Here is a 26,411-nt window from a genome sequence, read left to right on the forward strand (position 1 = left end):
GTGGCTTCTTGGTCGCAGCAGCACAGCGGCGGCCCCGGTTTCGACGGAGCGGCTTCGCTGTTGTGGCACCACACATCCCCACTGTAGATGGCGCTCCCCCACCACTCACCCACCCCCCACCAACCACGAATCACCCCCCCCACCACCTACCCACCACCCATGATGCATCCAGGACCCCTTGAGCTGTTTGGGGCCATACACTTTTTAGTTACTGAACCCTCATCACAATCCTGCGCTGTGAACACATAAAATAAATGTTTCTTAACAATGTTTTCCTTATGATCTGTCCTGACAATTCTGTCAATAAACACGTTTTCAGAAACGCGATGTAATAAACGGACCAATGGAACACTTTGTGGCACTGTTGACCAGAAATGTTGGCCCAATAAACTCCGCGACAAAGCGTTCATAACGAAATTGGTGCATTTTACAAGTTTGATGCGAATACGTTACATTTTAAGTAAAATAAACAAGCCGTAGGCCTGGTACACGTGTAGCGTGGTTACACCCACTTTTAATAGTTTTACAGATGCAGGTACTCGTACAGGCAACAACTATGTTTGCGAAGATAACATTAATCATGAAACATGTCTCACAGCATGAAAAACAAAACCGTAAAATGGTGTTTAGCAGTTCCAGCTGTGGTGACGACATGTCAACTACCTCGTCTGCTATGCAAAAAGGTCGTGGGTTTGATCCCAACCCTGATCTGTCGCTGCACACGAAGCTTTGGGTCTTCTCTGCCACAGTCATTCCATCCCTTCTCTATGCTTGTGAAACGTGGACCCCTCTAATAGAACATCTGCGCTGATTAGAAAGATTCAGGATGGCCTGCCTATGATCCATCATGGGCTTAACCAGGCTTCTTTTTGCTGGATAAAGGGGGATTAACGGTCATGGTACGGGTTAGAGAAGAGATGGACCGATGTAGTACAGGAAGTTTTGGAGCTGAGTGGACTTGTCAAGATCGGCCTCTGGAGGAGGCTCGTGAAGGACGCCACTGGGCAGTTGGATGCAGTCGCCTTCCAACAACAAGAGAGGGAAAAGGAGCGACGCTCACGACGAGTGGAGAGCCAGGCGGCTAAAACACAGAAAGATGGCACAGCAGGGGGCACAGGTGGTGCATCTGCCAGTCATCTCAGTCAACCCATTGTACCTGAGTCTATACCATGACCCACTGTCAGTGAGCCTTCGACACTTCACGTGGACTCAAAATGCACCTGGCATACCACAGGCAGCGTGGTGACATCACCGTCACTTAGTGGCGAATGGCGGGTATTTGTACGCGCGTGCCCCGTGTATCTCTTTATGTGTGCGTGTGCATGCCTGCCCCGTGTGTACAATTGTGTTGACTGATTGCACCCTTTCCGACAATAAAGCCAGCATCAGGACTCACGGTAAGTCAGAATCAGAATATTTATTTACATTCGCAACAAACAGTACCTCAATAAAAAAATGTACATTATAATCTTAACTCTTGATACATTATGAAAAATATTTACAAATCACATCGACAAATGTGGCTGTATCCACATCCATTTCAGATGCGAAGAGGTCTCTGTAAAAAATTATATTCAACAGCAGAAGAATGTCCTAAGTCGCTTCCAGAGGCCTCTCTTCTTGTGGATCTTGGCGGCGATCGGCTCCTGTGCCCGCTCCTGCGCCGGCTCCTGCGCCCGCTCCTGTGTCCGCTCCTGTGTCCGCTCCTGCGACGGCTCCTGCGCCGGCTCCTGCGATGGCTCCTGTGTCCGCTCCTGCGATGGCTCCTGCGCCCGCTCCTGCGCCCGCTCCTGCGCCCGCTTCTGCGCCCGCTCCTGCGCCCGCTCCTGTGCCCGCTCCTGTCTCAAAGAGCTGCGCTGAATATGCTCCTGCTGCTGCTGATATTGCCACTGTGCATATTCTTTGAGATCCTGTTGCTCGAGGACTGCACGGCTGCTCTTGTACAGTAGGTGGCTTTGGAGAGTCCACCTGCTGGTTGGTGCGTACAGCTTCACAGCGGGCACTGTGGTAGACAGAGCAGAGAGGGAAGAAACCGACAGGGGTCAATATTGGAAACACAAGCGCCGAGCGTTGATTGCATCGATGTTCAAAATAGCTTTTGGTAAACGTTGGAATTTTCTTTGGTAAAGTTACCTAATTCCTACACAACCCTGCTCAATGGATCCACCATGAAGCACTTTGATTGAGTGATTGATGCTGCGGCGCTCATTGATTCATGCAAGCCATCCTGTCATTCATTGGCTTCCTCATCACTAATGCATAGTTATTACCATGGCCATAGTTGTCATAAATGTTACATCTGGATACATCTGCTAATGTCAAGGACTCAATTTACTTGGTTGACCGTTTCCTGAGCTCGACCATACACACTCATCATATTAGAGGACAAACTACCTTCATCCTTCTTTGCACACTCTGTTGCACTATCTTATGATCTTGTGCTTAAGTGTTGTAAGATAAGTAATAAGAAATATACAGCCCTTTGTCAATCCATTACTTATTGAAAAATACCTCCCCCATGCCACGAAAGTCATGGGAAGGGTTATACTCTTCGTCACTGTGCTTTTCACTGCAGGTGGGTGCACAACGCAACCCAGGATCTGTCCTAAATATCACTCACCACTCATGTTAGCTGTGGCTCAATTCACAGTGCAGCACAGAAACAACTTTGCAACTGTTTCCATCATATTGTTTCAAACGATTAATTAATTCAGTCTGGCTGCCCCCTCCCCCCCCCCCCCGAGTTGGCAATGCCGACTGCTACTTACTCTCTATCAGCGAGTCGTGAAACTCCCTGGGATGTGGGCACGTGCATGCCCTGATGGCGGGGTCATTATCACGAGCAGCGGCGGTGACATTGGTGGTGGTGGTGGCGGCGCTCACGGCAGTCGTGGTGGCATCTTCCTTGCTGTGAACACAAGAAACAACAAGCGGCAAGAATGTCAAAAGGCTGAACTCTGCAATAGAATGCAGAATAAGGGGCAAGTAGCTAGTCGTAATAAACTATTAGTTTATCATAGTTGATTATAGTGGAATAAATAATGTTTACCATAAATTATGTTTACCATGTGAGAAAGGCTATCGCAATTCTAACAACAAAGAAGCATAGCTACAACCACTCAATAACCTCCACTATCCACAACAACCATGCCACAACCGTACACAACTGTTATTCATATGTAGCTGGAGGTCTTCCCAAGCTGTAATCATGACGCAAGTGGACCTCTGTTCCTCAAAACACTTTGCAGCAGCCCTTTAACCATTGTTTATCCTTGCGTTGTGTTCATCACTCATTACTTCACCTACACTGCGGCCTGACTCTCCAGGGTATCTGGCAATGTCATGGCTCACCAACCACCCCCTTTTGATCAAGGGTTTAAGGTGTTATTGTGCCCATCATGTCAGATCTTCACCAATTTCTCTCTCCTCTGAGAAAACCCAGACCATTATCACTCGCTCGAAGGGCTAGGGATGAAAACTCAATAGGAGGGTTGGTCTGATTCCGGCATGACGTCTCAAATTCGCCTCTGTGTCTGCTGAGGTGAGCACAGCCTTGCTTTCAAAAGATACGTCAATCCCAGCTCACTCTCAGCACCATTATGTCCCTGTCACTGCTGCTGGAACGGCTGTCCGAGTTCTCCCAGCTCACGGCATCCCACGGTGGATCAATGGCCAACTCGTCCGTTTGGACAGCGGCGTCGACCTGCCCCTTGATTGTGCCGTGCTAGCATCCCGCTCCGCTAGCCGTGTGTCTGCTGATTGTGCGTTTGTTCAGCTGCAGTGGCAAAGCATCTGCAGATTTTTCACTGTGCTTGCTTTTACTCACTGCGAGAGGACTTCCTTCTTCCGGGACTGCACCGTGACCGCCTCCTTTTCCATCTTCTGTCCCTGAGTTGACCCCACCATGGACTCTGGAATGTCAATTTCCACAGTCCGCTCGTAGCCAACGCGCATGAATTCAAGCTGAATTGTTTTTTTCTGCTTTAGCTGATGCGGCTGCTGCTGCTCCTGCAAGTCTTTCCCAGGGGACACTGTGGGAGACAGAGCAGAGAGAGATTAAACGGACAGTGGTCAGTATTGGAAACACAAGCACAGAGCGATGATTACATCGATGTTCAAAATACCTTTTGGCAAACGTTGAAATTTTCTTTGGTAAGGTCACCTAATTCCTGCCCCCAACCCTGCTCAAAAGATCCACGACGAAGCACTTTGATTGATTGATGCTGTGACGATCATTGATTCATGCCAGCCATCCTGTTGTTCATTGGCTTCCTCATCAATAATGGATAGTTATTACCACAGCCATAGTCATAAATTTAATATCTTGATACCTCTGCTAATGTCAAGGACTCAATTTACTAGGTTGACCGTTTTCTGAGCTCTACCATACACACACACTATATTAAAGGACAAACTACGTATCTTCCTCCTTCTTTCCACACTCTGCTTGACTATCTTTTGATCTTGTGTTTAAGTGTTGTAAGATCATAAATAATAACAAATATATATAAAATTGTTTCAGACGATTAATTAATTCATTCTGGCTGCCCCCTTTTCCCCTCAGTTGGCAAAGCCGTCTGCTTCTTACTCTTTATCAGCGAGTCGTGGAACTTCCTGGGCTGTTGGCACGTGCATGCTCTGATGGCGGGGTCATTATCCCGAGCAGCGGCGGTGACATTGGTGGTGGTGGTGGTGGCGGTGCTCACGGCAGTCGTGGTGGTATCTTCCTTGCTGTGAACACAAGAAACAACAAGCGGCAAGAATGTCAAAAGGCTGAACTCTGCATTAGAATGCAGAATAAGGGGCAAGTAGCTAGTCGTAATCAACTATTAGTTTATCATAGTTGATTATAGTGGAATAAATTATATTCACCATAAATTATGTTTACCATGTGAGAAAGGCTATCGCAATTCTTACAACAAAGAACCATAGCCACAACCACTCAATAACCTTCACTATCCACAACAACCATGCCACAACCGTACACAACTGTTATTCATATGTAGCTGAATGTCTTCCCAAGCTGTAATCACGATGCAAGTGGACTGCTATTCCTCAAAACACTTTGCAGCAGCCCTTTAACGATTGCTTATCCCTGCGTTGTGTTCATCACTCGTTACTTAACCTGCACTGCGGCCTGACTCCAGGGTTTCTGGCAATGTCATGGCTCACCAACCACCCCCGTTTGATTAAGGGTTTAAGCCGTTATTGTGCCCATCATGCCAGATCTTCACCAATTTCTCTCTCCTCTGAGAAAACCCAGACCATTATCACTCGCTAGACAGGCTAGGGATGAAAACTCAATGAGAGGGTTGGTCTGATTCCGGGATGACATCTCGAATTCGCCTCTGTGTCTGCTGAGGTGAGCACAGCCTAGCTTTCAAAAGAGATACGTCAATCCCAGCTCACTCTCAGCACCATTCATGTCCCTGTCACTGCTGCTGGAACGGCTGTCTGAGTTGTCCCAGCTCACGGCATCCCACGGTGGATCACCGGCCAGCTCGTCCGTTTGGACAGCGGCGTCGACCTGCCCCTTGATTGTGCCGTGCTAGCATCCCGCTCCGCTAGCCGTGTGTCTGCTGATTGTGCGTTTGTTCAGCTGCAGTGGCAAAGCATCTGCAGATTTTTCACTGTGCTTGCTTTTACTCACTGCGAGAGGACTTCCTTCTTCCGGGACTGCACCGTGACCGCCTCCTTTTCCACCTTCTGTCCCTGAGTCGACCCCACCATGGACTCTGGAATGTCAATTTCCACAGTCCGCTCGTAGCCAACGCGCATGAATTCAAGCTGAATTGTTTTTTTCTGCTTGAGCTGATGCGGCTGCTGCTGCTCCTGCAAGTCTTTCCCAGGGGACACTGTGGGAGACAGAGCAGAGAGAGATTAAACGGACAGTGGTCAGTATTGGAAACAAGCACAGAGCGATGAATGCATCGATGTTCAAAATACCTTTTGGCAAACGTTGAAATTTTCTTTGGTAAGGTCACCTAATTCCTGCCCCCAACCCTGCTCAATAGATCCACGACGAAGCACTTTGATTGATAGATGTTGCGGCGCTCATTGATTTTTGCCAGCAATCCTGTCGTTCATTGGCTTCCTCATCAATAATGGATAGTTATTACCATGGCCATAGTTATCATAAATTTAATATCTTGATCTATCTGCTAATGTCAAGGACTCAATTTACTAGGTTGACCCTTTCCTGAACTCTACCATGCACACACATTATATTAGAGGACAAACTATCTTCCTCTTTCTTTCCACACTCTGTTTGACTATCTTATGATCTTGTGTTTAAGTCTGTTGTAAGATCATAAATAATTAGAAATATATAGCCCTTTGTCAATCCATTACCAACACCTCCCCCATGCCACGAAAGTCATGGGAAGTATTTTACCATTCGTCACTGTGCTCGTCACTGCAGGTGGGTGCAAAATACAACCTGGAATCTGTTCTAAATATAACTCACCACTCATGTTAGCCGCAGCTCATAATTCGCAGTGCAGCACAGAAACAACTTTGAAACTGTTTCAGTCAAATCATTGTTTCAAACGTTTAATCAATTAATTCTGGCTGCCCCATCCTCCCCCGAGTTGGCAATGCCGTTTGCTACTTACTCTTCATCAGCGAGTTATGGGACTCCCTGGCCTGTGGGGATGTGCTTGCTCTGGTGGTGAGGCCATTATCCGGAGCAGCAGCAGTGACATTGGTGGTGGTGCTCACGGCTGTCATGGTAGCATGTTCCTTGCTGTGAACACAAGAAACAATAAGCGGCAAGAATGTCAAAAGGCTGAACTCCACAATAGAATACAGAATAAGGGCAAAGTAGCTAGTTGTAATCAACTATCAGTTTATCATAGTTTAATAGAGTGTAATAAATTATGTTCACCATAAATTACGTTTACTATGTGAGAAAGGCTATCGCAATTCTTACAGTAAAGAACCATAGCTAGCCACAACCACTCAATAACCTACACTATCCACAACAACCATGACACAACCGTACACAACTGCTATTCATATGGAGCTGGAGGTTTTCCCAAGTTATAATCACTATGCAAGCTAACCTATTCCTCAAAACACTTTGTAGCAGCCCTTTGACGATTTTTTATCCCTACGTTGTGTTCATCACTCGTTACTTCACCTACAATGCGGCCTGACTCTCCAGGGTTTCTGGCAATGTCATGGCTCACCAACCACCCCCTTTTGATCAAGGGTTTAAGGTGTTATTGTGCCCATCATGTCAGATCTTCACCAATTTCTCTCTCCTCTGAGAAAACCAACCATTATCGCTCGCTAGATGGGCTAGGGATGAAAACTCAATGGGAGGGTTGGTCTGATTCTGGCATGACGTCTCGAATTTTCCTCTGTGTCTGCTGGAACGGCTGTCCGAGTTGTCCCAGCTCACGGCATCCCACAGTGGATCAACGGCCAGCTCGTCCGTTTGGACAGCGGCGTCGACCTGCCCCTTGATTGTGCCGTGCTAGAATCCCTCTCCGCTAGCCGTGTGTCTGCTGATTGTGCGTTTGTGCAGCTGCAGTGGCAACGCATCTGCAGACTGTTTACTGTGCTTGCTTTTACTCACTTTTTCTGCTTTTGCTGATGTGGCTGCTGCTCCTCCTGTAAGTCTTTTTTAAACTGTTCCTTTTTATTATGGTCTGCACAAGTGTTCCCGTGAAGTACCACTTTGCTGTGAGCAGACGGTCCAGTGGTCTGCATGGACAGTTTCCGTGGGGACACTGTGGGGGAAAGAGTGGAGAGATATTAAACGGACAGTGGTCAGTATTGGAAACACAAGCACAGAGCAATGATTGCATCGATGTTCAAAATACCTTTTGGTAAAAGTTGGAATTTTCTTTGGGAAGGTCACCTAATTCCTGCCCCCAACCCTGCTCAATGGATCCACCACGAAGCACTTTGATTGATTGATGTTGCGGCGCTCATTTATTCATGCCAGCAATCCTCTGTCATTCATTCGTTTCCTCATTATTAATGTATAGGTACTACCACGGCCATAGTTCTCATAAATTTCACATCTTGATACTTGTGCTCATATCAAGGACTCAATTCACAAGGTTGACCGTTACCTGAGCTCTACCATCCACACTCATCATATTACAAGACAAACTATGTATCTTCCTCCTTCTTTCCGCACTATGATTGACTATATTTTGATATTGTGTTTAAGTGAGGTAAGATAATAAATAATAATAAGAAATATATTAAATTGTTTCCAACGTTTAATGAATACATTTTGGCTACCCCCTCCTCCCCCGAGTGGGCAATGCTGTCTGCTACTTACCCTTCCCCAGCGGGTAGTGGGACGCCCTGCACCGCGAGCACGTTGTTGCCCTGGTCGCATGGCCAGCATCCGGAGCAGCAACAGCAGCAGTGGTATTGGTGGTGCTGTGAACACACGACAAAAAAAAGTGGCAAGAATGTCAAAAGGCTGAACTTTGCAATAGAATGGAGAAAACGGGCAAGTAGCTAGTCACAATCAACTAGCCAAGCAGCCACGAGGACTTGTCTACCCAATGAACCTAACCAATTTCCTAAATCGACAGGAGGTATGAGACCTCCCAATACCCTACCTTTAATCCAAACCACACATTTGGCACTTGGCTATGCCCGCTTTTCAGGAAATGCCCACCTTTCAGTTTTGGTGTTCATGGTGCAAGGGAGGATTATCTTGCGTGGAAAATCAACAGAAAAGGATTTTATATCTATGCCAAATAATATTTAAAAACCTCCACTAGTGCTACGATAATTTCAAATTCAAATATACTAAACAGGTGAGCATGGGAATGAAATGCATAAGTTAGTGATTATATGCATCGAACGTACCATTGCCCCAGCAGTGGGATGAAGTTCCTGTACACAGTGACGCGTATAGCAGTACCAGTCTTTATCGCGTTCACCATGGATGAGATGTGTAAGAGTCTGAAGCCAAGCAATTTTGCCTTCCCCACCTTGAACAGCACATCTCCTGTGGAGTGAAACAGACACAACGTTCATCTGCTAATTAGCTCATGTTTGTGCATGTGCTTGTATGTACGTCTTTGTATGGACATGTGTGTGCGAGGGGCTGCACTTGTTCTACCAAGCACCACGGTGGAAACACTGAAATAAGCTCATGCTGGAGGCCCCAGAGGACAAGTGTTTATGACGCCTACTGGCCAAACTTCATTTGGCAGAGATGGAATGAACCCCACCCCCCCCCCCCCCCCATCTTGGGGTTCCTCCAGGAACAGGTTATTGCTGCGATTGGCCACGTGGAATGTTCAAATTATCATTGCAGAGGTGAGGCTGCAACTCCTTTGGCAGGATATGGACGGGTACCACCTGGACCTCTGTGGAATACACGAGGTCCAGTATATCGGTTCTGGCTCCAGTTATCATGAGTGAACTGTTTTCCACTCGGGGCAGTAAACTGCCAAACCACAAGGAGTGGCACTTTCTTTGAACAAAATAATGAAGGCGGTGGGGGAGTGTGGCGGTGAGGTATGGGAAGCTCTTAAGTTCCAGGCTGTCGTGGGTAATTGCTGTTCACTCAGAGGAGTTGGAGACACTGCTGCTATATCTGGAGTGTGCCACTAAGAGGTGACGTCTTACCATCAGCCTCACCGAAACTAAGCATCTGCCTGGGTATTTTGTGCCATCAAACAATTCAGCCCATCAACTTCCCACTGGTGATGGAGTAGTTGTGGAGAGTTTTCCATACCTGGGAAGTATGCTTATGACTAGCTCTGGTTTGACAGGTGAGGTCTCACTCCGAATCAGTTAGGCGGCATTATCTTTTAATTGCCTGCATACTGTTGTGTGGAAGTGTCCTGGTCTATCGCTCTACACAAAGCTTGACGGCTAGTCATGCCCTCCCTTATCTATGCTTGTGAAACGTGGATCCCTCTAATGGAACATCTATGCCAGGTAGAAAATTCAGGCTGGCCTGCCTATGATCCATCCTGCGTTTAACCAAGCTGTATTGCGTGAGGAGCTTACAAATTCTATCAGTGAGCTCCTCTGGAAGGTAAGGCTGCGTTAGCTGGGTCATGTAGCTGACATGTCCAGCCACTGTATGCCTAAGCATCTTCTGTTTGGCCAGATAGAGGGGGCTAAACGGGCACAACACGGGCTGGAAAATAGATGGGCTGATGTGGAGCTGAGTGGATTCGCCAAAGACTGGTACCAGCGGTGTCAAGATCGTCCTCTTTGGAGGAAGCTCATGAAGGACGCTACCCAGGCAGTTGGAGGCAGTCGCCCTCCAACAACAACGGAGGGCAGAGGAGCGACGCTCACAATGACTAGCAGAGTGCCAGGCAGCTAAAATGCGGTAAGTTGGCACAGGAGGGAGGTCAGCTGGTGCATCTGCCAGGTATCTCAGTCAAACCATGGCACCTGGTTGTGTCAGGTGACCTCCAGTCAGCGAACCTTCGACACTTTACATGGCCTCAAAGTGCATCTGGCCTGGCACAGGCGCCGTGGTGATGTCACTGCCACTTAGTGGTGAATACCGGGTGATGTTGTGTGGACACAACAACGACCTTGAAATATATATAGCCTCACACAAGTGTCGTGGTGAATGGAAATTGCCACGTGTTTGGAGCAGTGGTGCAGGGATTTACGCACTGCACCATAAATCCAGTGACATCAACTGTAATGAATGATATCTAAATGGTGTCCTGGGCCTTTCCGAGATCAATTCCATCTTAAATGAGCACCTGGTGCATTGTGTAAACATCAGCATTGGGAATACAAATGTGGCTGGGTGAGGTGCTCACCACGCCAATGTACAACTCTTCATAGGTGCCCACTATTAGAACTTGCCCCATCAGTCTCTGTGCTCGAATTTCATCAGAATAATTTTAACACCAAATTTCACGTGATGTTACCAAACATGTCATCATTGTTGACCGAGCTGAGACCAAACCTGTTTTAGTCACAGGCAGCTGAAACCCAGATCTGAATTCAGGATCTCAAAGGCTCTCAGTTCAGTGTTCTGACCTCTGAACCACTTGGCCACGTCTGATGTACTGTTGTTTTAAAAAAACATCAAAAACATAATGGGTATCCCTACACCTCATATCGCAGTACTTGCTTGGCCCGTGCATGTGTGCAGTGTCTTACCTGGCTGCAGTATTCCGTTTCGTTGAGCATAACTTCCAGGAGTAAGTGAAACCAGTTGTATATATTCTCCGCGCTGTACGAAATGCAGCCCCCAGCCGATATATTGCTCCATAATTACATATGTCTTAACAATGTGCACATTCTTTGGTTCCAGTTCCGTGCTAAGCGGGAATCCTGCAGCCATAGAGAAGGGAAGGATAGGGTTAGTTAGAAAAAAGTGGTGAGTAGCATAAATACAGCAGTTTTTTTTGCGACATAGTTTTTAGGTGGTTATTTTTCAAAATAACATCTCTGAGAATGAGAAATGTTGGGCCAAACTGAGTTCCTGCTAAAATGAGAATTGGGGCAGTGATCATCTCCCGTTTACAGCCCTGAGCCAAAGGAGGCTATTACACATTCTTATGACGAGATGGTTTATATTTTCTCCATTAATAAAAACAATAGAAGCCCTCTTAACGACGGTAATTGGTTCTATGAAACCGGTTGTTAAGTGATTTGGTCGTGAAGCGAGTATAGGAAATAAAGTACACCAAGAATTCAAAAGATATGTTTCCACTTCAAAGGCAGCCAACACCAAATGTAAACAATTCCCAATGCTCATGAATAGACATCACTGATTGGCCGAGGCCTGGTCAGATCACTTTGAAGCTTGCCGATTGGCCGAAATGAGCAGTTGCGTGCTCGTCGTACGCCCATCGTTGACATAGGAATGGTCGGTAAGCGAACACATTGGGCTCTATGGAGGCCCTACACTACTATACACTCCGCCACTATACACTACACTATACACTACACAATGGGCTCTATTGAGGTCCGTCGTTAGTTGTCAACCGGGGTGGTCGTTAAGTGGGGTTCTACTGTATGTGTATGTTTCTCCAATTAAATATTTTCCTAATTTCACTGTGAATAATTCTGGGAAAAGTGTCAGCTTGTCTGATTTCCCTCCGAATATGCATATTGATATTTCTGAGTAGAATGCCTTTTCATAGTCTAAAAACGTCAGGTTCATGGGTAATTGAAATTAATTGGTATTTTCCAGAATGTGATTACTGATATGCATAGGGTCGGGCACCCATATGCAACTAATTACAACAATTTGGTGGGCTTTGGCAGGACCTGTCACCATAAGAAATTACGGAAGGTCGAAAATATTAGTGGTGTAGCAGCCAAGGAATGGAAGGAATCCAAGAGTACATCGTATTATGTAACCCTACTATCCGTGAATTTTGCGGATAAGAGTCACGCGAAACATACATCATATTATCCAGATACACAAACATGGACACATGCGAAAATACGTAAAGACACAAAAACAGACAGAACATACCCACTGAAACATGCATAATAAACACACAACGACATGGATACACGGAGAAATATAGAGACACACAGAAACATGGAGACATTCAGAGACACACACAAGCACACCAATACAGAGATCGAGAGACACAAACAGACACCGAGATGCAGGTACTGGACTTAGAGACACACATAGAGATAAGTAGAGAAAGGTAAAGTACAAAGACAGAGATGGCGAGAGACATATAGACAGAAGCACTGAGACACCTAAGAGATATATGGTTGAGCAACATGCAGGTACTAGACTTAGAAACACACGTAGAAATAAGGAGAGGAAGGTAAAGTACAAAGACAGAGATGTAGAGAGACACATATAGACGGAAGCACTGAGACACACGAGAGATATATGGTTGAGCAACATTGAGTGTGTGCAGACACTCTGTTATGTTGTAGGTAACGCAACATTATCAGTGGTTTTCATGGCCAGACACATGTGCACACACAAACACACGCGCGCCGGTATGTGTGTAGGCCCTGAGAAACCCCTTAATAAACCCCTCGACACGCAACAGGCTCCCGTTTTGTCAACCAGGAATAACGTGGACTAGCAGCGTGCGTGATTACGATATTGCGTGTCGTCACCGTGAAGTGAGATCACGTGTGAGGGGGCGGGGCTTAATTATGTGACGTCACATACCCGCAGGCCACGCCCATTATCTAGGATTATCTGCGGATTATTCTATACATTTTGTGGAATGGAACCTTATTATCCGTGAATTTTGAGGAAAAGAGGAGTCATGTGAAAAAAAACATTATCCGCGAATAAACATCGACACACAAACATGGAGACACAAATCATCCACATACATAAAGACACAAAAATAAGCATAACACACCCAGAGACATGCATACACACACAAAGACACGGATACACAGATAAATACAGACATGGAGACACTCAGAGACAAACACATGCACACAAATACACTGAGATAGAGAGACACAGACGTCGAAATGCATGTACTGTACTTAGAGAAACACATGAAGATGAGGATAGAAAGTTAGAGAGTACTTAGGTAGGCCCGGAGAAGCCTCATTATTAATCCTTGCTTCATGTTTAAAACTCTTGATCCGCCCTCGACAAGCAACAGGCTTCCGTTTTGTCAACCAGCAATAACGTGGACGAGCAGCGCGCGCGTGATGATTGCTTGCCGTCACCGTTGAGCTTGATCACGTGTGGGGGGCGGGTGCTAAATTTATGACGTCTCACATCCGCAGGCCACGCCCACTCCACGCTGGCCCCGCCCCCTACATCCTGCCCGCTCACTGCTCTATTAAGTTTTGATTTAAAGCTTTCGCGACTGCAGGAATTAATATTCTTGGTTCTTTCGGTAAAGTCACGTAGAAGGGAAACAATAAAATAAAAAAATATTTAATATTATTTCACAATAAAACAAAAATATATTTGTATTATTTCATTGTTTTCCATCTACGTGACTTTACCGAAAGAACCAAGAATATGCTCCATTAAGCTTTGGTTTAACACGTAGGCTTTCGCGGCCAATATCTGTAATATAGGTTTTTTGGGTTAGACCTTGTAAATATGAATGTGGCGTTAAAGTCGCAACTATGTGCATGCATAATGTACGCTGATTACCATATGAATAACCCAACCGGCAACGGATAGCCATTATAATTCATGTTTTCATCTCCCCCTCCTTTGCACATCACAAGATATCATCACATCTATCCGTCTATTTAAATAACAAAATAGAATTTCTCCACAGATCTGGCTGTCGCCTGACGAAGCTAGTTGTAATGACTGGCGAAACGTCGTACTCGGATTGTAAATGTTCTGTATTTGCTCTCCAACACACCGGTGTGCTGTACCAGTAACGAATTGGCCACATTCTGTTTACGTTGCAACCCTTACTAATTTGCTGTGTCGGGTGGTTGCGGGTTTAATATTTACGCGATCTAACCCAAAAAAACCTCTTAAGCCTTGTCTTCACAATCGCTGAACGCGGGTCCACAATGCAAAGCAGTTGGCAACAAAACGGTACGATCTAACTTGCAATATACTGTATGTGTAAATGTCACGGTTGTTAAAATGAGCACGGTTGTAAGAGCTTTGCCTGTCAGTCACAATTTAAAACATTTCGCTCTCTTCATAGATGTTCTAAATGAGTCAAACTTAGGAAGACGATATCCGTTGAATTGTTTAGTGCTGCAAGATTAACGTCCCAAGCGGCTGTTCGGTGTGCAGAATAATGGTGTGATGTATAGATGTCTTTAAAATAGTTTTTTGTTGTTTTGCAAATACACGCTTTCGTTCGCTTTAGATAGTTTCTGATACTTTACATAAAGGGGAGTGTCTGGACTGAAAAGAGGCCACTGACTTCGGCTAAACGGGACATTTCACGAGTGGATCACAATTTACATCGTCCACTGTGTACTCTCTGCCTTCCCCGTCGTCTCCTGCCTCTAGTCACGACTCCTCGCTACTCTCCCAATCTTACTGGCCGTCTATCTTAGTCCTCTATATAGCCTCCCATATCACCCCTTCTCTCATCATCATCATCACGGTGGCTAGGAGATGTTAACTACCTCGCCTGGTGTGCAGGAGGTCGTGGGTTCGATCCCGACCCTGACGCCTGCTGCTGTATATTAGGGGGGCCCCCTCCTGTCAATCTCCCCATCCTCCCACGTCGTCACCCCTCCCCCCACTGTAGATTACGGCCCCCCCACCGTAAATCGCCCCCCCCACTGTAGATGACGGCCCCCCACCACTCAATAGGGGAGCTCCCTCCCCCTCCTGTCAATCTCCCCATCCTCCCACGAGGTCACCCCCCCCCCCCCCCCGCAATGGACAGTGCCGAACCGGGGGGAGGGACGGAACGATAGAGCTCAGTCGGCCCTAGCTGGTAAAATAAAATAAATACTAGTTTAGTTAATCTGTTCCTCATTATCATCTCTTCTAACTCTTAATCCCCTCCTCATCTCCCTTTCTCTTCCTCCTATCTCTCTCTATTCGTTCATCATATTTCTGTCATCTATTATATATTCTTTATACCCTCTTTCGTTTCCCATTACTACTCTACTAACACTACCCCAATCCTCATAACTGTCCACAGACAGAATTACAATGATCCATACTCTTTGGTTCTTTCGGTAAAGTCACCTGATGAAGGAAGCTGGTGTTGCCTCCGAAACGTAGTGATTTAATTTAGTTGTTTTCATTTTTGTTTTATTTTATTTAATCAATTAAATTTGTACCTACGTGACTTTGCCGAAAGAACCAAAGAGTATGGATCCTTGCAGTCACGAAAACTTAAAATCAAGAAGAATTACAATGAGTTTAAAAAACCGCGCCAAATCGCTCATGCAGCTTAATACTGTACACATGTGCAGCCGTGAATAGTTTGTAAATGAGGCCAACCCCAGAGAGAAATGCTAACATTACATATTCCTGGGCATTCTCTCTGCCTCAAGGACTCTAAAAACAACCTGTAAATAACGTTTATACTGAGCTATCTCTCCTGCTCAAAATCTGATAAACTAAAATCTGATCACAACACACATGAACCTGTACTGTACCTTTACAATAAATCTCATCAGAAATCACTTAACCATAACGCACCTGTTTATGTTGGAAAACACCATAACCTGTTCACCAATTTTTCAAAGTTACTAAATACCACTCATGTAAAACTAACTTCATCCTGAAGTCTCTAAAAACATTCATATACGTGTATATAAGGACTATTTCCCGGATGCATGGCTTGTGTGTGCCCAGCTGCATAACGCAACAAAGATATATAAATATAAAAAATAGTCCTCCTGTGCCCGTACGTTTCCCTCTCTCGAACTACTCAACACTTCAAAACGTTTGTTTGAGGGGCTCCGAAGTAAAACTACACTCACGACCATCACTCACCACACACCTCAGCAGACTCGCGTGAAGCCGACATCCCCCGATGCCCCCACTGTAGATGACGGCCCCCCACTGTAGATGACGGCCCCCCACCACTCAATAGGAGAGCTCCCTCCCCCTCCTGTCAATCTCCCATCCTCCCACGAGGTCACCCCCCCCCGCAATGGACAGTGCCGAACCGGGGGGAGGGACGGAACGATAGAGCTCAGTCGGCCCTAGCTGGTAAAATAAAATAAATACTAGTTTAGTTAATCTGTTCCTCATTATCATCTCTTCTAACTCTTAATCCCCTCCTCATCTCCCTTTCTCTTCCTCCTATCTCTCTCTATTCGTTCAACATATTTCTGTCATCTATTATATATTCTTTATACCCTCTTTCGTTTCCCATTACTACTCTACTAACACTACCCCAATCCTCATAACTGTCCACAGACAGAATTACAATGATCCATACTCTTTGGTTCTTTCGGTAAAGTCACCTGATGAAGGAAGCTTGCGTTGCCTCCGAAACGTCGTGATTTAATTTAGTTTTCATTTTTGTTTTATTTTATTTAATGTATTTAATTTTTACCTACGTGACTTTGCCGAAAGAACCAAAGAGTATGGATCCTTGCAGTCACGAAAACTTCAAATCTAGAATTACAATGAGTTTAAAAAACCGCGCCAAATCGCTCACGCAGTTGAATACTGTACACGTGCAGCCGTGAATAGTTTGTAAATGAGGCCAACCATACAGAGAAATGCTAACATTACATATTCATGGGCATTCTCTCTGCCTCAAGGACTCTAAAAACAACCTGTAAATAGCGTTTATCCTGAGCTATCTCTCCCTGCTCAAAATCTGATAAACTAAAATCTGATCACAACACACATGAACCCGTACTGTACCTTTACAATAAATCTCATCAGAAATGACTTAACCAAGACTCACCTATATTCATATTCTTAGCTCTTTCTGTAAAGTCACGTTGAAGGGAAACAATAAAATAATATAATATATAAAACAATAAAAATTCTCACGACGTTTCGACCATAATACAAACGGGCATTATCAGGTGTGAAAACCAACGGCAAGAAAAATTTGAAAGAAGTGGCGGTTTGCATAAATTAGTTATTTATAAACGGTGTTCTTATTTATTTATTAAAAACGTTTGCGTCACGGGCAGCGATTTGACAATTTGTTTAGAAGGACGAGTCCATCTATGTTCTGAAAAGAGGAGGGGGGAGACGAAAAATTAATGTGTGCTGTCTGAAAGCCACCGTAAGCGTAAACAATCAATTAAGACCTGAAATGGTTGATCAAATCCTTGCAATGATTGCTAAGCCAGAATCCATCTTCTCAGTTGAAATTGTCTCTGTGCTTGTATATGTGGATAGCCTCATGAACGAATCTCTCATGGTAGCCAGATGGCCTACATTTGTTCACCAAATTATCTAAAACACTAAATACCACTAATGTAAAACTAACTTCATCCTGAAGTCTCTAAAAACATTCATATACGTATTTAAGGACTATTTCCCGGATGCATGGCTTGTGTGTGCCCAGCTGCATAACGCAACAAAGATAAATAAATATAAAAAATAGTCCTCCTGTGCCCGTACGTTTCCCTCTCTCGAACTACTCAACACTTCAAAACGTTTGTTTGAGGGGCTCCGAAGTAAAACTACACTCACGACCATCACTCACCACACACCTCAGCAGACTCGCGTGAAGCCGACATCCCCCGATGCCCCCCCCCCCCACTGTAGATGACGGCCCCCCACTGTAGATGACGGCCCCCCCACCACTCAATAGGGGGGCTCCCTCCCCCTCCTGTCAATCTCCCCATCCTCCCACGAGGTCACCCCCCCCCCCCGCAATGGACAGTGCCGACCCGGGGGGGGAGGGGCGGAACGAAGGGGGCGGGGACTCGCAATGGCCGCTCGCTACGACGTCGATCTGAACGATCTTTACAGATGCATATTTGTTAATCCCTTATCAGTGCCCTACCTTATTACAGAGCAATTCAGACCTTATTGGTCACCCCGTGCCCTTTTAAATCTCAGCGTTCATCCCACAAAGGTCTCATCACAAGGAAGAAACACAACATTTTTTTAACTCAATTTCCCTGTACAAGAATACACGCGAACCGTATGGGTTGACAGGTAAGCAGATGCACACACACACACTCGAACGTGATTGTGTTTTGCCGATATCGCTGATGCTCCTGTGCGTCTTTTTATCGTGGAAATGTCGTGGGTTTACTCACCAAACGCACCGGTGTTGCTGTTCCGTGACAAACCTCACTAATTATCTGTGTAGGGTGAGGCGGCTTTAACGACATTCATATTTACGCGATAGAACCCAAAAAAATTATGGATGTTTGCATGTCCGTATTCAGGCAAGATTTGGTTTAATTTTGCCAACGGGTAAAACTCATTGAGCCAATATATGTTCCATTTTTATTGGGGACCTCGTTACAGAAACCTGGTTACAACAAAATAAACATGCACAAAGCAATACACGGTCAAGTTCCGAATGGCAAGGTCGTGCATCAACATGATAACACGTGTGCAATGCGAGGAGAACACATCACATACACACGAAAAAATATAACCTTACTAAACTCTGCAAAGCAGAGCGATCGTTTGCGCAGGGATATTTTTTCCCCGTGATAAATGCACTGAATAGGCGAGGGGAAACTTATTTTAAGTTGACGGAGGACCACAGATTACAGGTGTGTGTACAACTGCTTGTGCGTGAATTTTAATCTCCCGCCGTGTAATGGTTGGCAGCGCACCGCGGGCTGACAATCCAGAGGCCGATTCTGTAGCCCGGCGCGGCAGCTGAAACGTTGGACAACTTTCTTCAATGCTTAAATTCCCACCACCCAGCAGCCCACCTCGCCGTCCCCGTCCACCCACCACGGTGGCGATGTGTTAACAACTCCTGACCCTGACGCCTGCTGCTTTAGATTTGAAATCTGCGTCTCTCATCACCACGGTGGCTATGAGATGTTGACTACCTCGCCTGGTGTACAGGAGGTCATGGGTTCGATCCCGACCCTGACTCCTGCTGCTGTATATTTGGAGTTTGCGGTGTCTCTTTCCCCGTGGTCGGATGGATTCTTCTCCAGTTTTCCCCTCCACATTTAGAAACAGGCGTTTAGAGTATTTGACTTCTATACATTTCCACATAAGCCACCTCGTTGAGGTATCATTTGTGACCAGGAGGCTTCTGGAAAAAATAGCTAATAGCTCAGTCGGCCTTAGCTGGTAAAATAAAAAAATACTAGTTTAGTTAATCTGTTCCTCATTATCATCTCTTCTAACTCTTAATCCCCTCCTCATCTCCCTTTCTCTTCCTCCTATCTCTCTCTATTCGTCCATCGTTCATCATATTTCTGTCATCTATTATATATTCTTTATACCCTCTTTCGTTTCCCATTACTACTCTACTAACACTACCCCAATTCTCATAACTGTGGACAGACAGAATTACAATGATCTATACTCTTTGGTTCTTTCAGTAAAGTCACCTGATGAAGGAAGCTTGCATTGCCTCCGAAACGTCGTGATTTAATTTAGTTTTCATTTTTGTTTTATCTTATTTAACGTATAAAAATTTTACCTACGTGACTTTATCGAAAGAACCAAAGAGTATGGACCCTTGCAGTCACGAAAACTTCAAATCAAGAAGAATTACAATGAGTTAAAAAACCGCGCTAAATCGCTCATGCAGCTTAATACTGTACACATGTGCAGCCGTGAATAGTTTGTAAATGAGGCCAACCCCAGAGAGAAATGCTAACATTACATATTCCTGGGCATTCTCTCTGCCGCAAGGACTCTAAAAACAACCTGTAAATAACGTTTATCCTGAGCTATCTCTCCCTGCCCAAAAACTGAAAAACTAAAATCTGATCACAACACACATGAACCCGTACTGTACCTTTACAATAAATCTCATCAGAAATCACTTAACCAAGACGCACCTGTTTATTTTGGAAAACACCATAACCTGTTCACCAATTTTTCAAAGTTACTAAATACCACTCATGTAAAACTAACTTCATCCTGAAGTGTCTGAAAACATTAATATACTTATTTAAGGACTATGATCCGGATGCATGGCTCATGTGTGCCCTCCTGCATAACGCAACAAAGACATATATAAAAATACTCCTGTGCCCGTACGTTTCCCTCTCAAACGACTCAACACTCGAAAACGTTTGTTTGGGGGGCTGCTATGTAAAACTACACCACCCACCCCCCACCACCACCCTCCCCACCACCACCCTCCCAACACCCCCCCCATCACCACCCTCCCCACCTCCCCCTCCCGTATACCAGGCGAGGTCGTTGACATATCCTACATGGTGTTGCATCTGTGTTGGTCCCAGGAAGCGTGCTGCTCGCTGACGCCGGTGTGTCTACATGTTTGCGATGCTCTCTACAAGCTACCAACACCGGAGCACACTACGGTACTGAGAATGTGGAACGGGAAGCGGCGGTGTGGGCCCATTGGGGGCCCTGAGCAGATACATTTTATTTTGGGTGCATCACGTGACTACAAGCGTTATGCGCTGGAGCAGTTGAAATTTACTTTCTCTTCCCCACATTCAGGACCTCCTTCAGACATTTAATCAAGATCATTAAAATTCTTAGACTGTGCATTGCTCATTGTCCCATGGTCTAGGCGTCACACTTGGGTGGTGACGGTGCCTTGGCAATTGCGGCACCTAAACTCTGGAACTCGTTGCTCCTTCGAGATCAGGACTTCCAAGACAAAACATTTCAAATTTGGACTAAAATCGCATCTGTTTAAAATGTCTTTCTCACTTTTCCTTGGTTGACATTAAACTATGTTCCAGCTTCCCATGCATAGCGCCCTGAGAACGATTGTTTAAGGGCGCTTTATAAATGTAAATTATTAACTCAGTTTACAGAATAGTACAAAGTTTCACAAAACAAATGATTAAATACGTTGTGACTTGTTTTGCACAGTGCCATTGTAATGGTGAGCTTTTGAATTGTTATCAGGATGTGAATTGAGATATTTGGCACAGCTCTGCTGTTATTTTTTTTCCATATGCATCCAGGACCCCTTGAGCTGTTTGGAGCCATACACTTTTTAGTTGCTGAACCCTCATCACAATCCTACGCTGTGAACGCATGTAAATTAAATGTTTCTGAACAATGTTTTCCTGATGATCTGTTCTGACAATTCTGTCAATAAATACGTTTTCAGAAACGCGATGTAATAAACGGACCAATGGAACACTTTGTGGCACCGTTGACCAGAAATGTTGGCCTGATTAAATTCTGCGACAAAGCGTTCATAACGGAATTAGTACATTTTACAAGTTTGACGCGAATACGTTACATTTTAAGTAAAATAAACAAGGCGTAGGCCTGGTACATGTGTAGCGTGGTGACACCCACTTTTATTAGGTTTTACGGAGGAAGGTACTCGTACAGGCTACAATTATGATTGCGAAGATAACATGAATCATGAAACATGTCTCACAGCGTGAAAAACAAAACTGTAAAATGGTTTAAGCAGTGACAGCTGTGGTGACGACATGTCAACTACCTCGTATGCTATGCAAGGAGGTCGTGGATTTTATCACAACCCTGATCTGTTGCTCCACCCAAAGCTTCGGGTCTTTTCAGCCATAGTCATGCCCTCCCTTCTCTATGCTTGTGAAACATGGACCCCTCTAATGGAACATCTGCGCCGATTTAGAAACATTCAGGCCTGCTTGCCTACGATCCAAAATGGGCTTAACCAGGCATCTATTCACCGGATAAAGGGGGCTAAACAGGCGTGGTACGGATTAGAGAAGAGATGGAATGATGCGGTACAGGAGGTTATGGAGCTGGGTTGACTTGCCAAAGACTGGTACGAGTAGTGTCAAGATCGGCCTCTATGGAGACTCGTGAAGGATGCCACTGGGCAGTTGGAGGCCGTCGCCTTCCAACAACAACAGAGGGAAAAGGAGCGACGCTTACGACGAACGGAGAGCCAGGCGGCTAAAACACAGCAAGATGGCACAGCAGGGGGCACAGGAGGTGCATCTGTCAGTCATCTCAGTCAACCCATTGCACCTGGGTCTATCCCTTGACCCACTGTCAGTGAGCCTTCGATACTCCACGTGGACTCAATGCACCTGGCCTACCATAGGTGGCGTGGTGACATCACCTCACTCAGTGGCGAATGGCGGGTATTTGTACGCGCGTGCCTCGTCTATGTCTTTGTGTGTCTGTGTGCATGCCTGCCCCGTGTGTAGAATTGTGTTGACTGATTGCACCCCTTCCAACAATAAAGCCAGCATCAGGACTCGCGGTAAGTCAGAATCAGAATATTTATTGTCATTCGCAGCACGCAGTACCTCAATAAAAATGTACATTAAAATCTTAACTCTTGATACATTACGAAAAATACTTACCAATCACATTTACATTTCCGATGCGAACAGGTCTCTGGAAAAATTATATTTATCAGCGGAAGAATGTCCTAGGTCGCTTCCAGAGGCCTTTCTTCTTATGGATCTTCGCTGCGACTGGCTCCTGTGCCGGCTCCTGTGCCGACTGCTGTCTCAAAATGCTGCGCTGAATATGCTGCTGCTGATGATGACAATGCTCTGGTGCATATTCTTTGATCTTCTCCTGTTGCTCCAGGACTGCACGGCTGCTCTTGTACAGTCGGTGGCTTTGGGGAGTCCACCTGGAGGTCGGCGTGTGCAGCTTCCGAGGGGACACTGTGGGAGACAGCAGAGAGGGATGAAACGGACAGTGGTCAGTATTAAAAACACGAGGACAGGGCGATGATTGCATCGATGTTCAAAATTTATTTTGGTAAACGTTGGAATTTTCATTGGTAAGGTCACCGAATTCCTGCCCCCAACCCTGCTCAATGCGTTCCACCACGAAGCACTTTGTTTGATTGATGCTGCGATGCTCATTGATTCCGACCAGGCATCCTGTCATTCATTGGCTTCCCCATCACTAATGTATAGTATTACCACGGCCATAGTTCTTATAAATTTAATATCTTGATACCTCTACTAATGTCAAGGACTCAATTTACTAGGTTGACCGTTTCCTGAGCTCTACCATGCACACGCATTATATTAGAGGACAAACTATTTATGTTCCTCCTTTCCATACTCTATCTTATGATCTTGTGTTTAAGTGTTGAGATAATAACAAATATACAGCCCTTTGTCAATCTATTACTAAGTGGAAAATGCCTCCGCCTTGCCACGAAAGTCATGGGAAGTGTTTTACCATTCGTCACTGTTCTTGTCACTACGGGTGGGTGCACAAGGCTACCTGGGATCTGTTCTAAATATCACTCGCCACTCATGTTAGCCGTGGCTGAAAATTCACAGTGCAGCAAAGAAACAATTGTGTGACTGGTTCCGTCATATAAGTGTTTAAAACGTTTCATCATTGAATTCTGGCTGCCACCTCCTCCCCCGTGTTGGCAATGCCGTCTGCTACTTTTCATCAGCGAGTCGTGGAACTCCCTGGGCTGTGGGCACGTGCTTGCTCTGGTGGCGAGGTCATTATCTGGAGCAGCGGCGGTGACATTTGTGGTGGTGGCTGTGCTCACGGCAGTCATGGTGGCATCTTTCTTGCTGTGAACACAAGAAAAAAAAAGCGGCAAAATGTCAAAAGGCTGAACTCTGCAATAGAATGCAGAATAAGGGGCAATGTGGCTAGTCGTAATCAACTATTTATCACAGTTGATTATAGTGGAATAAATTATGTTCACCATAATTTGTGTTTACAATGTGAGAAAGGCTATCGCAATTGTTACAGCAAAGAACCATAGCTAGCCACAACCACTCAATAACCTCCACTATCCACAACAACCATGCCACAACCATACAGCCCTTTCACGATTGTTTATCCCTGTGTTGTGTTCATCACTCGTTACTTAACTTGCACTTCGGCCTGACTCCAGGGTTTCTGGCAACGTCATGGCTCACCAACCACCCCCTTTTGATCAAGGGTTTAAGCCGTTATTGTGCCGATCATGTCAGATCTTCACCAATTTCTCTCTTCTCTGAGAAAACCAGACCATTATCGCTCGCTCGACGGGCTATGGATGAAAACTCAATGGGAGGGTTGGTCTGATTCTGGGATGACGTCTCAAATCGCCTCTGTCTTAGGTGAGCACAGCCTTGGTGTCAAAAGGGATACGTCAATCCCAGCTCACTCTCAGCACCATTCATGTCCCTGTCACTGCTGCTGGAACGGCTGTCCGAGTTGTCCCAGCTCACGGCATCCCACGGTGGACCAACGGCCAGCTCGTCCGTTTGGACAGCGGCGTCGACCTGCCCCTTGATTGTGCCGTGCTAGCATCCCGCTCCGCTAGCCGCGTGTCTGCTGATTGTGCGTTTGTGCAGCTACAGTGGCAACTCATCTGCAGATTGTTCACTGCGCTTGCTTTTACTCACTCCGAGAGGACTTTCTTCTTCCGGGACTACACCGTGACCGCCTCCTTTTCCACCTCCTGTCCCAAGCAGGTGCCCTGAGTCGACCCCGCCCTGGACTCTGGTATGTCAATTTCCAGAGTCCGTTCGTAGCCAATGCGCATGAATTTAAGTTGAATTGTTTTTTGCTGATGTGGCTGCTGCACCTGCAAGTCTTTAACTGCTCCTTTTTATTGTCGTCTACACAGGTTTTCCTGTGAAGTACCGCGTTGCTGTGAGTTCGACGATCCAATGGTCCGCATGTACAGCTTCCTAGGGGACACTGGGATACAGCGGAGAGAGATTAAACGGACAGTGGTCAGTATTGGAAACATAAGCAAAGCGATGATTGCATTGATGTTCAAAATACCTTTTGGTAAACGTTAGAATTTTCTTTGTTATGGTCACCTAATTCCTGCCCCAAACCCAGCTCAATGGACCCACCACGAAGCAATTTAATTGATTGCTGCGACGATCATTGATTCATTCCAGCCATCCTGTTGTTCATTGGCTTCCTCATCAATAATGGATAGTTATTACCACGGCCATAGTTCTAATAAATTTTATATCTTGATACCTCTGCTAATGTCAAGGACTCAATTCACTAGGTTGACCGTTACATACATGTTATGTATATCGTTTATTGTTAAATTTGAATCGCAGTTCCTTTGATTACTGTTGTTAGATTGTTTTTATAGCTTTATTTTGGTGTTTTTGAAAACATGGTTAAGCCATGTTTCTTGCGGAAGTGCGGAGTTGGCCTGATAACTTTAATCTAAATTGTCTTATGGTTGTTATTGTTTGACTTGCATCACACTGGGATTTTTGCACACAGCGTTGTAATGCAGTGGGTTTTTTTTTCTGGAAGATTTGCTGGTTTATCAAGGATGTCTCTGTTGCGTGTCGTCGCTTTTAGATGTTCTCTTCATATTTTGTTTGTTGCGGTTGCACCCGACTCAAGAGCCGCATGGCTCACAGGGCTATACCTAAAAAATGAAACTTGAACCTGAGCTCTACCACACACACTCATATTACACGACAAACTATGCATCTTCCTCCTTTCCACACTCTGACTATCTCATGATCTTGTGTTTAAGTCTGTTGTAAGATTATAAATAATAAGGAATATACGGCCCTTTGTCAATCCATTGATGAATAAAAAACCGTCATACCCGGAAGTCATGGGAAGTGTTTTACCATTTGTGACTGTGCTCGACACTACGGATTGATTCACGAGGCGACCTGGAATCTATTCTAAATATCACTCACCACTCATGTTAGCTGCGGCTGATAATTCACAGTGTAGCAGACAAACGACTGTGCGACTGTTTCCGTCATATAATTGCTTCCAACGATTAATGAATACTTGTTGGCTACCCCCTCCTCCCCCGAGTTGGCAATGCCGTCTGTTACTTACCCTTCGCCAGCGGGTCTTGGGACTCCCTGGACCCACGGGCACGTTGTTGCCCTGGTCGCACGGGCCAGCATCCGGAGCATCAGCAGCAGTGGCAATGGTGGTGCTATGAACACAAGAAACAAAAGTGACATAATTTTTAAAAGGCTGCACTTTGCAATAGAATGGAGAAAACAGG

At 45.5% G+C, this 26,411-nt stretch overlaps 1 protein-coding gene and 1 long non-coding RNA gene across 4 annotated transcripts; one reads left to right on the forward strand and one right to left on the reverse strand.

The window, feature by feature from the left end:
* Positions 1–488: 488 nt before the first annotated feature.
* Positions 489–17,456, reverse strand: LOC142905401 (uncharacterized). Of its 2 annotated transcripts, none has more exons than XM_076051956.1 (11): positions 17,286–17,456; positions 11,122–11,295; positions 8,842–8,983; positions 8,300–8,403; positions 7,583–7,736; positions 6,615–6,745; positions 5,651–5,855; positions 4,589–4,731; positions 3,827–4,031; positions 2,769–2,908; positions 489–2,002 (listed from the first exon to the last, which is right to left on the reverse strand). In XM_076051956.1, exons 1-11 carry the CDS (start codon positions 17,293–17,295, stop codon positions 1,575–1,577), a joined length of 1,836 nt encoding a protein of 611 aa, XP_075908071.1. In that variant the 5' UTR covers positions 17,296–17,456; the 3' UTR covers positions 489–1,574. The 2 variants fall into 2 exon arrangements, with proteins under 2 accessions (XP_075908071.1, XP_075908070.1); XM_076051955.1 differs by lacking the exon at positions 17,286–17,456 and adding an exon at positions 13,493–13,831.
* On the forward strand, positions 14,384–25,997 carry LOC142905402 (uncharacterized). Of its 2 annotated transcripts, none has more exons than XR_012929557.1 (6): positions 14,384–14,479; positions 20,737–20,817; positions 22,627–22,682; positions 23,018–23,134; positions 24,754–24,904; positions 25,029–25,997. It is a non-coding gene; the product is annotated as an uncharacterized LOC142905402 (long non-coding RNA). The 2 variants fall into 2 exon arrangements; XR_012929558.1 differs by lacking the exon at positions 14,384–14,479 and adding an exon at positions 18,244–18,499.
* Positions 25,998–26,411: the final 414 nt, after the last annotated feature.

The sequence above is a fragment of the Petromyzon marinus genome, chromosome 53, assembly GCF_048934315.1.
Source record: "Petromyzon marinus isolate PM22_M1 ecotype Great Lakes invasive population chromosome 53, UKy_Petmar_22M1.pri1.0, whole genome shotgun sequence".
NCBI classification, from domain to species: Eukaryota; Metazoa; Chordata; class Hyperoartia; order Petromyzontiformes; family Petromyzontidae; genus Petromyzon; species Petromyzon marinus.

Coding starts and splice junctions, on each gene's coding strand:
- LOC142905401 (XM_076051955.1), bottom strand. CDS start 13,535: ATGAAGCAAGGATTAATAATGAGGCTTCTCCGGGCCTACCTAA. Junction 5,856..6,614: donor CCATAACTCGCTGATGAAGA/GTAAGTAGCAAA, acceptor TGTCTCCCACAG/TGTCCCCTGGGAAAGACTTG. Junction 4,032..4,588: donor CCACGACTCGCTGATAAAGA/GTAAGAAGCAGA, acceptor TGTCTCCCACAG/TGTCCCCTGGGAAAGACTTG.